This window comes from Phascolarctos cinereus, unplaced genomic scaffold, assembly GCF_003287225.1.
Source record: "Phascolarctos cinereus isolate Bilbo 61053 unplaced genomic scaffold, phaCin_HiC Scaffold_5;HRSCAF=322, whole genome shotgun sequence".
NCBI lineage: Eukaryota > Metazoa > Chordata > Mammalia > Diprotodontia > Phascolarctidae > Phascolarctos > Phascolarctos cinereus.
The window spans coordinates 292,399,343-292,415,153 of NW_027555958.1; the positions used below are offsets into that span (position 1 = coordinate 292,399,343).

The following is a 15,811-nucleotide window of genomic DNA, read 5'->3' on the forward strand; positions in this document are numbered from 1 at the left end:
AACCTGGCCCCAACTTTTTTTTAAAAAACATTTATTCTACATTATTTCCCTTTTCAAATTTTGAGAACCAGCCAGACTGACTTTGTTTTTCAAAAACACAGGACATTTTATGTCCTGTCTCTATGCCTTTGCATTAGCTGTTCTTCCTTTTTCTACTTCATAGACTTTCCCTCCTTAAGGCCCCAGCTCAAAATCTACTGCTTGATGGAGCCTTTTCTGATCCTGCTTTCCTCTCTAATTTCCTTGTAATAATTTTGTATTTATTTTGCATGCGTGCGTACACACATATACAAGTTGTTTCCTCTGAAAAGATTTAAGCTTCTTGAGAATTGGGATTATTTCATTCTTTATTTGTATTCCCAGTACCAAGTGTAGTCTCAGCCACAAAGTAGATAGTTAATAAATGCTTTATGATTTATTAGCTTTAAGAAACTTAACCATTTAGAAGTGTTGACAGATACAGAGGTGATTATAATACATTGCAACAGGATAAGTGTATGGAATGCTTTCAAGTTTTGGGGTGGGGGGTTAAATTTATGTTTACTTATGTCATCACTTCCAACCCATTGAGTTGTCAAAGAATGCTGATTCTGCCTCTATAAGATCCTTTTTATCTTTTATTCTCTTTTTCATACAGCCAGTAACTTAGTTCAGGACCTCATCACCTCTTTTCTGGATTTTCCTGGACTTTTCTGTCTGTGTTCCCACGTGGGACTCAGTGGGTTGGAAGTGATGGCATAGATTTTTATTTATTTATATTTATATATATATATATATATATATATGTGTGTGTGTGTGTGTGTGTGTGTGTGTATGTGTATATATATATATATGTATGTATGTATGTATGTATGTATGTATGTATGTACTTCATATAATTATGCAAAGATCAGGTAGACTTGACTTTTGGTATGAGACCCGAATTTCCTCATGGACGATTTGTGGGAGAGTGAAATATAAGAAGACATTTGTCTGTAAAAACAAAACAAAATTAAAAAACCCTAAATATTCAGATTAAGTATGCCACTGTACGAAGATAAAGAACAGTTTTTGTCCTCAAGGAGCTTACATACTACTGGAACATGATTCTTAACTTGAGTCCTTTGAACTTAAAATATATATATATATATATATATTTTTTTTTTAAATGACTATCAGTATAACTGATTTCCTTGTTTGTTTGTTTTCCCAATTAAAAATGCTATTCTGAATAGTCCATAGATTTTATTAAAGGGGTCCTCCACATTAGAGATCAAGAAAGGGTTCACTTTAAGGTGTGGTGCTTGAGCTAAGCTTTGAAGAAAGGTAGGGATTCGAAGAGGAAGAGACGAAGAAGAGTGCCTTCTAAACATGAAGGACAGGCTGTGCAAAAAAAAAAATTAACATCCTTTTTACTGGGATTTTTACTGGGAATGTTGATGATAGAATATCCTTTAGATTATTTTTCAGACACTGCAAGCCAGCTGATAGGCACTGACATGTAGCTGACACTGTCCTTTTAGGTTCTTATCTGTGATCTGATTGTAGAATCATAGTTCATAAAAGAACATAGGTCTAGAGGAAGAAAGAACCTTGAATACCATCAGGGCACAAATTGAGGCACAGGTTAAGTGATCTCCTACCATTACAAAGCTTGTAACTGTCTGAGGGGGGATTTTAATGTGAATCTTACTAGCTGCAAGTCCATTGCCTTCTCTACTACTTTACAGTAGCCTCTCAACAAGAGAGAACCTCAAAATAAGACATCTGTTTATATATTTCAGCTAATATCATTAACATTTTCGAAGTGTTTGCTATGGCCACAGATTATGCTAAACATTAGGGTTATTTTAAAAAAAAAGAGCTTACCATATGTTTGGGGTGGAAGATGAGGATCACTCATTCATCTATCTGCCTGCCTTCTCACCCCATCCCCCATAACCATAATAAAAATCAGAAAATGATTAAGTGCAGATATCGAACAGAGTGGTATGTGAGATTCAAGGATGAAAAGATGGTTATCTAGAAGGAGTAGCCAGGAAGGATATGAGTTGCTCTATGTACTCCAATTGATAAATATGAATAGAAGAAAGAATCAAAGCTATCAATAGTCACATGAAAAAATATTCTAAATCACTATTGATTAGAGAAATATAAATTAAAATAATTCTGAGATACCACCTCATACCTATCAGATTGGCTAACATGACAGAAAAAGGAAAATTACAAATGCTGGAGGGGGTGTGGAAAAAATAGGGACACTAATGCATTGTTGATGGAGTTGTGAACTGATCTAATCATTCTGGAGAACAATTTAGAACTATGCCCAAAGCGCTATAAAACTACATACCCTTTGACCCAGCAATACCACTGCTTGGTCTGTATTGCAAAGAGATCAAAGAAAAGGAGAAAGGAGGTATATATACAAAAATATTTATGGCAGCTCTTTTTGTGGTGAAAAAATTGAAAATTGAGAGGATGCCCATCCATTGGGGAATAGCTGAAGCTGTGGTATATAATTGTGATTGGAATGCTGTTGTGCTATAAGAATGATGACAAAGTGGTTAGTTTCAGAAAAACCTGGAAAGACTTATATGGACTAATACAAAATGAAGTGAGAACATTGAACCATAGTAACAGTGGTATTGTAACAAAAAGGCTTAGCTGCTTTGATCAATACAATAATCCATGATAATTCCAAAGGACATTTGATGAAAAATGCTATCCACCTCTATTTAAGAACTGATGGTCTCAGTGCAGATGAAGCATAATTTTTTCCAGTTTATTTTCCTTGCTTTTTTTTTTAATTCAAAGTGGCTGATACAGAAATGTTTTTCATGACTTCACATGTATAATTGCTGTCATATTGCTTGTCTTTTCAGTGGATAGGGGAGGGACTGGAGGAAGGGAAGGAGAAAATGTGGAAATAAATTTTTTTAAATGTTAAAAAACAATTGGGAGGGGAAAGGGGTATGTATGGGGGTACCTGATATAAACCTTGGAGGGAGAGGAAGACTTAGTTATTGGAGATTGAGGGAGACTATGGTAAATTTTTAAAGGCATGGAGTCTGACTTTAGCAAAAGAGATGAAGCAAAGGGCAGAACGAAACTGGAAAACATGTAATACTCTGTTTGGGCTAGAATGTACAGTATGTGAATCAGAAAAGACGTCGTAGATTGGGTGAGTATGAAGGGTCTTGAGAGTGTAAGGTATTTCAGTAGATGATAGAGAACCATTGTTGGCTTTTTAGTAATATGATCAGACCCATGTAGTAGGTTACTTTAGCAGCTGTGTGGAAGATATATTGTAAAGGAAGGTAATTGGAAGCAAAGAGACCAAGTAGAAGGTATTTTAGTAGTTAAGGCAGTTGCATTGGAAGTAGGAAGGAGATCATTTTCAAGGGGTGGACTTGACAGAAGTTGGCATCTGATGGGATTTGAAGGTTAAGGATGACGGAGAAGAGGGAAGGATGATCCTGGGTTTTTTGAGCCTTGGTGACTGGTAATATGGTTCTGTCAATCAAAATGTGAAAATTTGCAGAAGAGACAGGTTTTGCAAGAAGAATTGAATAGTTTATTTTGGGGTGTAGTGAATTTGAGGTGATGATTAGGCACCCAGATAGGAATGTTTAGAAGGTAGTTACTTGGAGATGATAGACTTAAGCTCAGGGAGAGAAATGGAGAAGGAAGTCAGCTGCACAGAGCAGATTTAATATAATTCAGATCTTTTCCATGTTCTATCATATGGGAAATACTGAAGTAAAAATACCTCAAAGTTGATTTTTCCTCTCAAAATACATTGGTGGACCAGTAAATAATTACATGATGTTAGTAGAGATGACAGATCCATCTTTTCCTATTCTTATTATATTGTAAAAAGTGGGGTGCTAGCTGATTTTAAAAACTCTTCTTTTGAGACTCAAAATTTATCATTCCAACACCAAATTGAAGTTTTATGTTATATAGTTGTTTGATGACTTTTCTGAGTCATGACTCTATAGGCAGTGGCTGTTTAGGCTTTCAAATATTTGGGGATGAAGGTAGAAGATGATGCAACATTTATGTGTTCTTGAAACTCTTAAAGACCTTATTTTCTGTGACCTGAACATATTCGAATTTCTAACTCCCTCAATTGTGATGATTTACTTAACATGGTAGGAAGATTATTAAGTGAATAGTGATACGTACTCACTTTTCTTTCCTCATTCTGCAGATTGATTCTGTATCTCAGCCCCTGGAAAATCTTGGTACCGCCAATACTTCAGAGGCTTTTTCCACCAAACCATGTGGAATAGTGAGACCGATCAATGGAGTTATTAATCCGTAAGTTTAAATATCTCCACATACCAAAAAGGAAGTTGTCAAATTAGGTCATCAGTAAACTTAACGTCATTTAATGATGTTGGATCACATCAGGCCATAACCTACTTTCAGAATAACTGTAGGTGGGGGATTACAGAGGCTGAAGATTCTGTTGTGTGTATTTTTCATGCTGCCCACCTTCAGACGTTACGGTTCCCATTACTGGTATCTTGTGTTTTCTTTTTACTTGGTAATTCCCTAACTGGAATATGGGGAGAGGAGTGGGAGGAACCAAAGCCCATGCAAGTTAATATACTAGCTTAATTAAGCCTTTATCTTGGTTAGTTATGGTCATAGTGATCAAATAGTGGTGTTCTGTATTGAAGACATGGTTTGTTTGAAGGCAGTGTAAAATGAATAGACTGTTATTTCTTTGCTTTAAAAAAAAAAGCAATATTTTGAGATGTTAACACTATTCCTCTCTTGTGTAGACTCCAGTCTAGTTTGGCAGACCACACTCCTGGAGATGGTTCTGATGCTGAGGAATTATTACATAAAAAGCAACGGTTGAATCTGGTTTCTGCTTCTGCTGATGGTCCGTGTGGAGCAGCCCGGACCCGTCCTGTACTGAGCTGTAAGAAACGGAGACTTGTTCGGCCCAACAGCATTGTGCCCCTCTCCAAGAAGGTCAGTACTGGTATGTCTTGATCTCCTGCCCTGGGTGGAGAGTGTGCTCAGTCAGGTAGGAGTTTCAGAGCAGCTGCTCTAACCTCAGGCATCTTAAACTTTTCAGTAAGAATTAGAAGAAACAGACATGTACCTTAACATAATAAATAGGAAGTGAATAGGTGTTCTTTTTATCACTTTAGACAGCTTGTCTTCCTGGATGGAGGGGTGTGTCCTGAGATTTAGAAGTGAATTCTATTATGAGAAAGACATAGACAGAGATTATTTAATACTAACAAAGATGGTAAAATTCTGAGCTACAGGAATTTGTAGATTTATAAATTTGAAAGGCTATTAAATCAGTTTTATAGTAGAGCTTGTAAAAACAATAATGAAGTTTAAGCTATGAAATCGATTAAACACATTTCAAACAGTATAATTAATGTTTGATTATTTTGGTGGCTTCATTTTGCTCGTGGGACAGTATCTTTATCTTCTCTTTTATGAAAGTTTTAATGAACTTTTTTCATAACCTCTTAAAAGAGAAAGGTGTAGAAGAGTTTTGCTTTTTCTTAGTTGATCTTCAGATTAGGAATAAAAGAAACTATGAAAATTCAGCAGTTTTCTCACCTCTAAATTTCGGGATAAAACCTCCAAAATCCAAACTATTTTGTAAGAGAAAAGTTGAGAAGTAGGGTAAAGCAAATTAATAAATAGTACTTTAAAACAATTAATACATTAATGTCAAGTATGGGGAAATTAATCATAGTCATTCTTGTCCTTAGTGTTTTCTGCAGTTGTATGATTGACCATAAGCAGGAAGGTTTTTTGGGCATGGGGCCAGTTTTACTTTGAGGTTTCATTTCTTGTGCTGTGGAATTGTTCTTGAGCTATTATCTTGAGGGTTTTATAAATTTCTGGTTTTCCTTGGTGTGAGACTGTTACGATTAGCATACAGTCCCATGACTCCTTACCCCCAAAATAAAAGTACTTTACTTTTCAACATAAATTTCTAAAATTTAAGAACATTCTCAAACATAAAAAAATTAGAACTTTAGGAAAACTTTAAATATGGACAACAATATGTTTATAACAAAATTATTTAAGTTATATAGACATTGATTGCAGGAAGTATCTTTATCTTTATAGCTCCTCACAGCGCTTTATTGAATGGCACCTTGGACACAGTTATTGATATTTACTAAGTATTGGTTAATTGATATGGAACAACTGTTGCGTATTTGATGTGATGAGAGTAATCTTTTGATTCCTGAAGCAGAGAGTAATGTTATTGGGCATTTGCGCGAGGTGGGGGGGGCGGGCGGTGTTAATGGGCTGCTTCTGTATTCTGGTTAGCTTTGATACACACCTTCACCCTGTAAAAGTACGTTCATTAGATTCATAGATATAGCAGGCCACCATAGATGGTGAGAAACACATACCATCAGCTCACTCTGTCCAGGGCCAAAGTCATGTTTGAATTTAGTCCAGTTTGTTGATGCTAAAATTGGAAACTGAGGCAAACGAAATGTTTTCTGTTTACTAAGATGTGGTACTTTGGTCTTTGTGAAAAAGAATATGTTGGATCCTAAAATGCTACTACAAATTGATGTCCCCTTCTTTCCTCTGACTGCCACCAGTCTAGTGCATCCCCTAATGCAGGGCCTTGATTATTGCAATAACCTGCTGATAGGTCTGCCTGCCTCAAGTCTCTCCCCATTCTAGTGTGTCTTCTATTCAGCTATCAGAATGATTTTGCTAAAGTGCAGGTCCAGACATGACACCTTTTGTTTGGTAAAATCTTGTAATTCCTTATCACCTTTAGGAGCAAATATAAAAACCTTTTGTTTGGCTTTTATAAAACCTTTCCTAGCTTGGTCCCTTCTACCTTTCCAATGTCTGTCTTTTAAACTTTACTCTCCTTACACACTTACTTTACAATCCAGAAGCACTGGCCTCTTTGTGACACTGTGAAACTCTGGTTGATTCTTTCATGTCTGGAGTGCTCTTCTCTTTACATGCACCTCTTGGCTTCAAGACTCAGCTCAAATCCTACCTTCTGCAAGATGTCTCTCCTGGTCCCCTACATTACTAGTGCCTTACCTGTGAAGTTAGAGAGAGAGAGAGAGAGAGAGAGAGAGAGAGAGAGAGAGAGAGAGAGAGAGAGAGAGTATTCATTCATTCTCCCTCTCTTCCCGCCCCCCCCCCAATACACACCTACTCGTATATTGTTTCCCCCATTAGAATGAAAGGTTCTTTAGGGCAGTGACAGTCTCTTCCCCCCCCCCCTTTTTTCCCCTTTTTTTCCTCCCCAGCAGTTAACAGTGACATGGTCTCTACCTTCAAAGAGTTTATAATCTAGTTATGGAGAAAAGACACAAAATACACCAAAAATTAAATAACCATTCAACGTAATGGTACAGAATAATTAAATTCCAGTGAAAGCATACAAACAATAAATTGTTTTGTGAGTTTAGAAAAGTGAGATAAATTCAAATTATCATCAAAGAAAAATTTGTAGTAGAGATTGTGTTTTAACTAGACCCTGAATGATAGATTTTAGAAGAGCAGAGAGGAAAGGGTGAGGAGGGTGGGGCACCATTACAGGCAAATTAGCATGAAGCAAAAATTGCACAGAGGCCAAAAAAGGCCAAATATATTTCTGGGACAGCGAGGAAGCTGGTTTTAACTAGGGCTGGCTCAGGTATGTGCTTTTAAATTACTTTAGAAATTCTTTGAATTGACTCCAGTGACTTAATGGAGAGCCTAGTGTATGTAAAAAACACTGGTAAGTACTAAAGGTCATCCAAAGATACATAAAGCATCATCTAGTCTAAAGAGTTTTGACTATGGGCCCTTCAGAACCCTTTAATGTTTTGAACATGAAAATAGTATTTTATCCAGTGTTGTACTCAAATTGAAATGGATTTCTGTGGGCCTCATGTTGACTTAGAAAAACTACAAAGTAACATATACACTTTATTGTATTTTTATTTATTTTGTCAAACATTTCCTAATTACATTTTCATCTAGTTTGGGACATAACTCACTCACTGTAAGTTTGACTCCTGTGATCTGCAAGATAGATTAGAGCAGGGAGAGACTGGGGATTATTTTAGTACCCTGGGCGTCAGGTGCCAGGAACAGCAACATAAAGGAAGACATCCAGTAGTAGACATGCCAAGCAAGAAGTACAGAAATGTTTGTGACTTACTGTCTGTGAGAGAGCAAAGGTAACATCAAGTTTTTGAGCCTAAAAGTTTGAAAAAATGATGTCATTGATAGAAGTATGGAAATTAGTAGAGGAGAACTAGTTTTGAAGGGGGAAAGATATGTTATCCTTGAATACTTGGTATATAGAGATTTTCTTCATGTATTAGGGTTTGGATTTGATGTGTGATTAAAGAGTTGTCATTTTTATGTTAGTGATGGATTTCATTGCCTTTTAGGCCTTTTGTTATGGCAGGTATTAGGCTGCACCATTATTTTTGGTACTGGTTGGACTTGTTTAGCTTAAGTTGTATGATAGTTGCTTTAGGTGTGATCTTTGCAATAAGGTACGTGGATATTTGTTACCCTTTCTGGGAAGATAATTTTCCTTGTCCCATTAGCTACCAAAGTCTAAGGTTATTGTTAAATCTGATGTTTGGCATTTATAATTTGGAATCTAGCTGGATGGCTGGTTTCAATAATACTTTTTGTTAAACAGGCAAACTTTCAAAGTGATTTATCTTCTAGTTTTGAATCTTAGGGAGTTACTTTGATTTGTTAAATGGTGGTAGTAAAAGGAAAATTAGGTACGATGCTGTAAGAAGCACTAGAATTATTATTGATGGTTGATGAAATCTAATTAGTTGGAGTCCTGGGAGAGACATGCTTTGATATTATCATAGAACCCATATTCTGCACAAGAACCTAGTACCTGCCCTGTAGAATAAGGGGAATGACCCTGGAAACCCCAGCCAACAGATGGGTTTCATACAGGTTATTCATGAAAATCTCAATGAAGTTCACTGTCCCAACTTTGTATCTGACAGGGTGCTGACTTTATCTAAGCCTGACCATAGCAAGGAGGCAGAGCTACCTCAAATATAGACTGGGCCTATATAAAGTGTTTTTCCTAAACCAGTACTGGTGTAATATTTGGCCTTCTTGACTCAACTTTTTCTTTCAACCCTAGTTCCCCCTTGGAACTCTCCAGGGTACTTACTCAGTTGTCTTAATGGTATTCTTTCTGTCACCTTGCCTGAAGCTGGAGCTTGGTGCCAAACCTTATTCTCTTCCATTGTCGGTACTTGCTTCTACTCCTGCTTCCCTTTCCAGTCCTCCTTTTTGGCATTGAACCCTAGCCTTAGACGTAAGGCTATTATAGCAGGGATATTAGTAAGTCAAGAATTTAGAAGTGATGGTGGGTAATTGGAATTCTGCTTTCAGAGAATTGTTTTTTTGTTGAAATCACTGGCTCTTCATAGAAGCATTCCTGGTCTTTTGAGTGTTTTTGCCTAAGAGGGGTTGTGTAGCTCCCCCCCCGAAATGCAATCTGTAATGTTTCTGTGTAAATGCAACTATTCAGCAATATAGAAACAAAATATAAAGATTTTGCCTAGCTAAGCCAATACTTTAATTTGAATTTCAAGTCAGTGCCAGGTACAGCTTCAAGGACTATTATCAAAGTGATTCGCAAAACTAGGAAACTCTTCAAGTATTGATAATCAAACACATTGGAGATGGAATTTTAAATGAAAAAACTCAGGAAGAAGCACTAAAATTCCAATAAAAAACTTAATATAAATGAAACTAATCTCCCCTTTTTTTTTACTATTAATTTTCTATTTTACAGACTAAATACTAAACTTTTTTTACTAAACTGCTATTACATTTCTTTCTAAAGTGGTTCTAACCTCTAATAAGTACACAAGAGAACTAGGTTCCTAGTAGAGTTAACCTGAAGGCCTTTTCAGATATCATATGTAACTATGAATCTTCCACATGCAGCTAGCATGATGAACCCCACAGGCAAAAGTTTATGATCCAGTTGTCTGTTTTGGGCACGCTTGTAAATCTCATTAGCCCTTGTCAAATATTGGAGAAATTGGAGTACTGTATTTGGTTTTTTAAAAAGAAGGAGGTGGTGCAGTGGACAGAGCACTGGTCCTTGGAGTCAGGAGGACCTGAGTTCAAATCTAGCCTCAGACACATAACATTCACTAGCTGTGTGAATGGGCAAGTCACTTAATCCCAACGGCCTCACATTTAAAAAAAAAAAGTAGAGGTTAGGATATAGAAAAGCATTTCTCAGAAGCCAGCAGAGATGTTCTTTATCACTATATGAGACTGCTGGGCTTTGGTCATTATTACCTTGCAGTGAGTTTTCAGGAAAGGCAAAATACTGATCAACACATAAATCTAGTAAAAAATTAAGAAATCTTCATTTTGTATTGGGGGTGGGTGGGGGGAATAATGAAGAAGAAAGGGAATGAATTCTAAATTGACTATAAGCACAAGTTTGTAAAGATGAATATAAATATTAAAAATTCTGTGCATTAGGGAACAGTACCTTCAGTGGTATTGCAGATGTGTATTAAAGTTAATGTGTCAGGTTCCACCTCTAAATGTAAGATGTAGAATGTTAAAGCTTGAAAATAACTCAGTATCTCCTCAAGTTACTTAAGTAAAGATGGGGAAACTGAGGAGCAACAAGGTTAAGTTCTATGCTGAAGATCACAGAATTATTAAGTATCACTAGTGGAACCAGAACATAGTTTTTATGATTTCATATGGGTACTCTTTCTGCTGTAGCTTGCTGTCATCCTAAATTTTGTTGTCAAAGTGGTTTTGGAAATCTGTGGTACCCTGATTGACTGCTGATGCCAGCAGACAGCAGAGTTATTATATGTTAGGAGTTTTGGAATTAACTCACCTTCTTTGCACTCCCTGACAACCCCCCCCAAAAAAAAAAATCTTTAGGGACAAGAGAGGAATAAAGTGCAATTCATGGGCATCTGGGTTGTTTACTACTAGGATCCAATTGCTCAGAGTTGTTGTTTGCCTCTTCACAGGTTCACAGAAGCAGTACTATACGAAGCAGCTGTGATGTGAATGTTTCCTGTGTACTCTGTGGTGGTTCAAGTAGTGGTGGTACTACAATGCCTCCCGAGATCCAGTATGAAGCTCCCCTTTTGGAGCGCCTCTCCCAGTTGGACTCTTGTGTTCATCCTGTATTAGCATTCCCAGATGGTAAGTTGGGTTTCCGGCTGTCTGACCTAGTGTTCAAGTTGACTTCAGGGGAGGGGAGGGTGTGGAGGGTATTCTCTCATACTTCGATAAAATTCAAGCATTACTGAGACACTGTCTTACTGTGCAGTTTTCACTTAGATAGGCTCAAGACAGTAAGAGAAACTTTTTATGTTATGAATCTAACTAAAATAGCCTCAATTCCATAAAAGAGCTGGAAGTAGGATCACAAGGGGCTAGCAGAATTGAGTGTTGCATGGGGCTTTAATGGTATTAGGAACATGAACGCTAATGCTTCCATGTAGATGCTGTATGGAGAAGTCAGACTTAACTTATACTTTGGTTAAGCGCTTAGCATATTTAAAAGAGCAGCATTAAGATTAATCAGTCATGGAAATCAACAGATAATCAGGAGTATCAAAAAAATAGTTTTGTTAGCTGAGTAGTCCAATGAATAGGAAAAATATGGGATGTCCCATTTAAGATGTACAGCCCCAGCAACATAGACAAGTCTAGCCTGAACCATTTGCATTTTGCTCTGAGATTGAGGCATCACTGACTTGCTTTTGTTTGTCAGAGCTATGCCTAAAAATAGCTAAGGTCTACTCTGCTGCAGAGGCTTAGAATACCTTTCAGATCTGGCAGAGTTTCAGTTTCCAAAGGCACAGAGAATGACTTTCTTCATGGGATTCCTGAAGGAATCATGGAATCTTTGATTTGGACAAAAATCTTAGAGTTCATCAATACAACATCTCTAGGAGGAAATGTTCATCTATCTTCTGCTTTAACAATTACAGAGATGGGAGTGTTACTGTTAAATGAGGCCAGCCTCTTCCATAGTAGTTGGAGAGTTCTTTTTACAAAGCAAAATCCAACTCTGCAGACTCACAGAAATGGCTGCTGCTTCTTTGCGACAGCCTGACGCACTCTGAAAACATCTGTGGTGATTTTTTTTTCCTAGCTCCCTATCCTGAACCTCATCTTCCTCATATTAAATAACCCATCAACTTTTTGTCTACTGACTTCTTTACCTGTTTCCTTGTCTTGGCCCTGAACCTCATGACTCCATGTGTCCTACTGCCCAAGACTAATTTTTACTGTGGAAAGTCATGGATTCTAAGATTTTCTGCCACCACATAACTTTTGGTAAGAAGAGGTGAAAAGGTTAGGGTTCAGTAGAAATTTAGGCCATGAGATTTGGAACCAGAAATGACAAATCTTAGAATTTATTGGTGAGTAGTATTAAAAATATTTTTATCTGTGCTGTAAATGAATAGTTCCCCTTCTGGTATTTGGATTGTAGCCAGATGTATACCAACCTGCCCAGTGGTTCCAGCCATCTCTCCCTACCCTTTTCTAGTATATATCTTTAGGGTCATTGTTCATAGTGATATGGTATGAGCATCTAATAATACAAGAAACTGCTAATTTGTATGGGCATCTGGCCGTGATCATTATTGGACTGAAGCTACTCCATGGTAGTAATAACACCTTCCAGGCCACATTGATAAGAAATCTGTTCTTCCTGTTCCAAGAAAAGCTACCCGTTTAGACGCAGCCTTGGGGTATACTGGCATAATGGAGAGAAAATTGGCATTGGTGATAGGGAGACCTGGGTTCCAGTTCTGTATCTGATCGTTACTAACAGTGAGACCGTGGGCCAGCTACTTAACCTGTCTCTGAGACTCAGATTACAGAGGAATCAATCATTATTCTGCATCATTGGAAAACATTCCATTTGTGGAGTTCTTTATGTGGATGAAATTGCAGATTGGGACACCCCCCCCCAAAAAAAAATAACAACAACGACAACCACAGACAGCAAGACCTTGAAGTATTAATAAAGACACAGAGTTAAGGAAGGACCTTAGAGCTCATCTGGTCGAGTCTGTACCTTGTATGACAGTTTTCCTCTCAGGACAGCAGAATCATGTTACATTGATGAATGTTTAAGAAGAAAGGGGGCATATAATCTGTTTGTTGCTGGGGATTTTTGTTGGTTTTCTAAATAAAAATTTGTGATGAAGTGCCTGTAGTTTTGCTCACATGAAGGACAAAGCTCATAAATATGCCTTTCTCAGGCAATTTTTACATCCATTATTTCCTTGGAAGTATTACAGAAAGACTTCAGATACATACTACCCATTGGCCTCAAGACTTCTCTCCCATTCACTGCTGCTGCTGTTGTTACTGTAGAGTCTCCTACCCCCCAAATGGCAGACACCAAGCAGTAACGTGCAGCCTTTTCCTCCACACCACTAGTACTAGCCTTTCTCCTCCATTCACACACAACCCCCCTGTGCTTTCTTGCTAGTTAGAATATAATAAGCCAGTGGAATTGAGTGAGGGGGATCTATAACAGTCACCTAACAGGTTGGGAGCAGATAAGAAATGAAAGAAGTCCCCACCCCTCTTCTGGGACTGTAGCAGTAAGAGATTAATGTGTTATCCTAAGTTAGAAATCTGAACGCATTTTCCTCATAGAAGCATGGTTATACCCCATGTGGAGGTTCCATAATACAAAGTACTGCTACATTATGGGTTAAATAGGCTTGGTGTGGGAACCTAAATCACTTTGTACAGCATTCTTTCTATGAGAAAATGCTTCCTTCGAGCCAATCAACCGAGAATAAATTAACTTTGGGAATGCAACTCATTTATAGGTTGGGAGCTGCTATTATCACTATGCAGTCTCTTCTTCCCCAGAGCTAAAAACTAATAATAATTATAGCTATATAATTTGAAACTTTAGCTACCATTTATGTAGCACTTAAAGTTTGCAGAGCAAACTTTGTATGTTGACTCATTTGATCTTCACAACAATCTTGTAAGGTTCTACAGAGGAAAGTGAGGCTGAGAGATTAAATGACTTACTCAGGGTTACATGGCTAGTAAATTTTTGAGGCAGGATTTGAACTTGCATATTCCTGACTACAGGCCCAGCACTCTTTGCATTGTACCACCTAACTACCTCTTACATGTGGAAACTGGCTCAGAGAGTGATGAAGTTAATTGCCCATGGACTTCAAGAGTCTGGAACTGAACTCAACCCTAGTTTCCTTAGGGGTTAACAGACAAAAAGGGACATCCTTATTTGTTATGTTCCAGGTTTTCCAGTCTGACTTTATGGATAGGATAAGTGCCCATTTCTGAAGCCAATTATAGATTCATACTCAGTCCAGTTATTTTTCTAATCTTGTCCGGTTTGGGGCTTTTGTATTTTTAAAAACATGTAGAATAGTGAATTTAACTCGGCTGTTTTCTGTATGACTGCATTCCATTCTTCTTGATTGGTAGAGTTCCTGATTTTTACCAGGGTTGCCTGCAGCGCAGAAGCTCATAGCGCGGCACCGTGAGTGGAGTGGTTTTTGGTTTTTTTAAATCATGCTGCTTCCATTTTTTCCAGATAGAGGGCTTCTTCAGGCTCTCAGCCTTGGTATAAAGGCTGAGCGGATGACCCATGAGTCCTGGTGCCTGTGGTAGTGGTGGTGATGGTTAAGAGTGTATAATAACCATTTGGCACAGCTGTGGGAGGTGCTTTGTCTCTTTGTTAGCTTGCTTGATGAAGTCCAGTTAATCTTTAACTGGAAATGTAGATGATGTAATAACTTTGGTGAAAAGAATGAACTTCAAAGCAGGAGCATAAGTGCTTGGTCAGATTGCCACCTGCTGGTCAAAGAATTGCATGCACTTTTACCTGTCTGTGGAGGGGTAATTTGTACATTTTCTCAGGTCAAGCCACTTAAAGTAGCAGTGGAAGGAGAAATGAATGTTGTTTAATAATCATAAGGTGTGCTTGAAGAAATGATAAAGAGCCATGAGAGGAAGCATTTCAAGGGAATTATTTTAAGTAACTTGAGTAGTTTTCTGCTTATGCTTTCTAGTTGACCAAAGGCCCTAAAAGCCTGCATTTAAATACTTTTCTTCTCCTGGGCAGGGATTTTTTTTTTTAAAGTCACTTACGCCGCTGTAGAACATAAGTGACTTCTCCCTGAGGTCCTTGTCCTCGTTTATTGCAGGCTTCTTTCTTGCCATTCCTTTATCTAACCCTCTACAAAACTTGAGTTATGTTTAGATTTTTGAATAAGACAGGTTCGTAATATATCAAGATACTTAGAACTGTCCTCATTCAGCCAGAGCATGTAATTGGATTGCCAATTCCTGGGTAGATCTTTTTGTATATTAGTTGTGAAAGTCAACTGAAGTACTACTACTGTTCAGCTTTTTATGAAAGTGTTCAGCAAAATGACACACTATGTAATACATATATTTTATTTTTGGTAGGGGGGAGGGAGCACTGGATTTGGCATCAGAAAGTGTGGGTTCTAATCTTAGTCCTAATACTGTACTTAATAACTCTGATTCTAGGCAAATTACTTTATCTGTAATATCCATATCACAGAAGCATTGTGGTGTAGTAGATAGAAAGCTAGCTTTGAAGTCAGGAAAAACTGGATTTAAGTCTTTAACATACTGGCTGTGTGACTCTAGGCAAGTTGCTTGCATGTTAGTGCCCCTAGGAAAATCTGTCAAGCTTGGAATTGCAGAGAAGGTACAGGTCTGTACCAATGGAGAGAATTCCTCCCTGAGAAATCACAGGTCCAGTTGCATATAAACTATGTCCCAGGAT

General features: G+C 37.7%; 1 protein-coding gene across 4 annotated transcripts in view; it reads left to right on the plus strand.

The window, feature by feature from the left end:
- Positions 1 to 15,811, plus strand: part of KANSL1 (KAT8 regulatory NSL complex subunit 1) — a 194,012-nt gene that overhangs the window by 163,202 nt on the left and 14,999 nt on the right. For all 4 annotated transcript variants that reach the window (XM_020997271.2, XM_078155948.1, XM_020997272.2 and 1 more), the window contains exons 6-8: positions 4,193 to 4,302; positions 4,773 to 4,968; positions 11,007 to 11,184. In XM_020997271.2, coding sequence (XP_020852930.1) covers positions 4,193 to 4,302; positions 4,773 to 4,968; positions 11,007 to 11,184 — 484 coding nt within the window. The remainder of the gene's footprint in view (positions 1 to 4,192; positions 4,303 to 4,772; positions 4,969 to 11,006; positions 11,185 to 15,811) is intronic.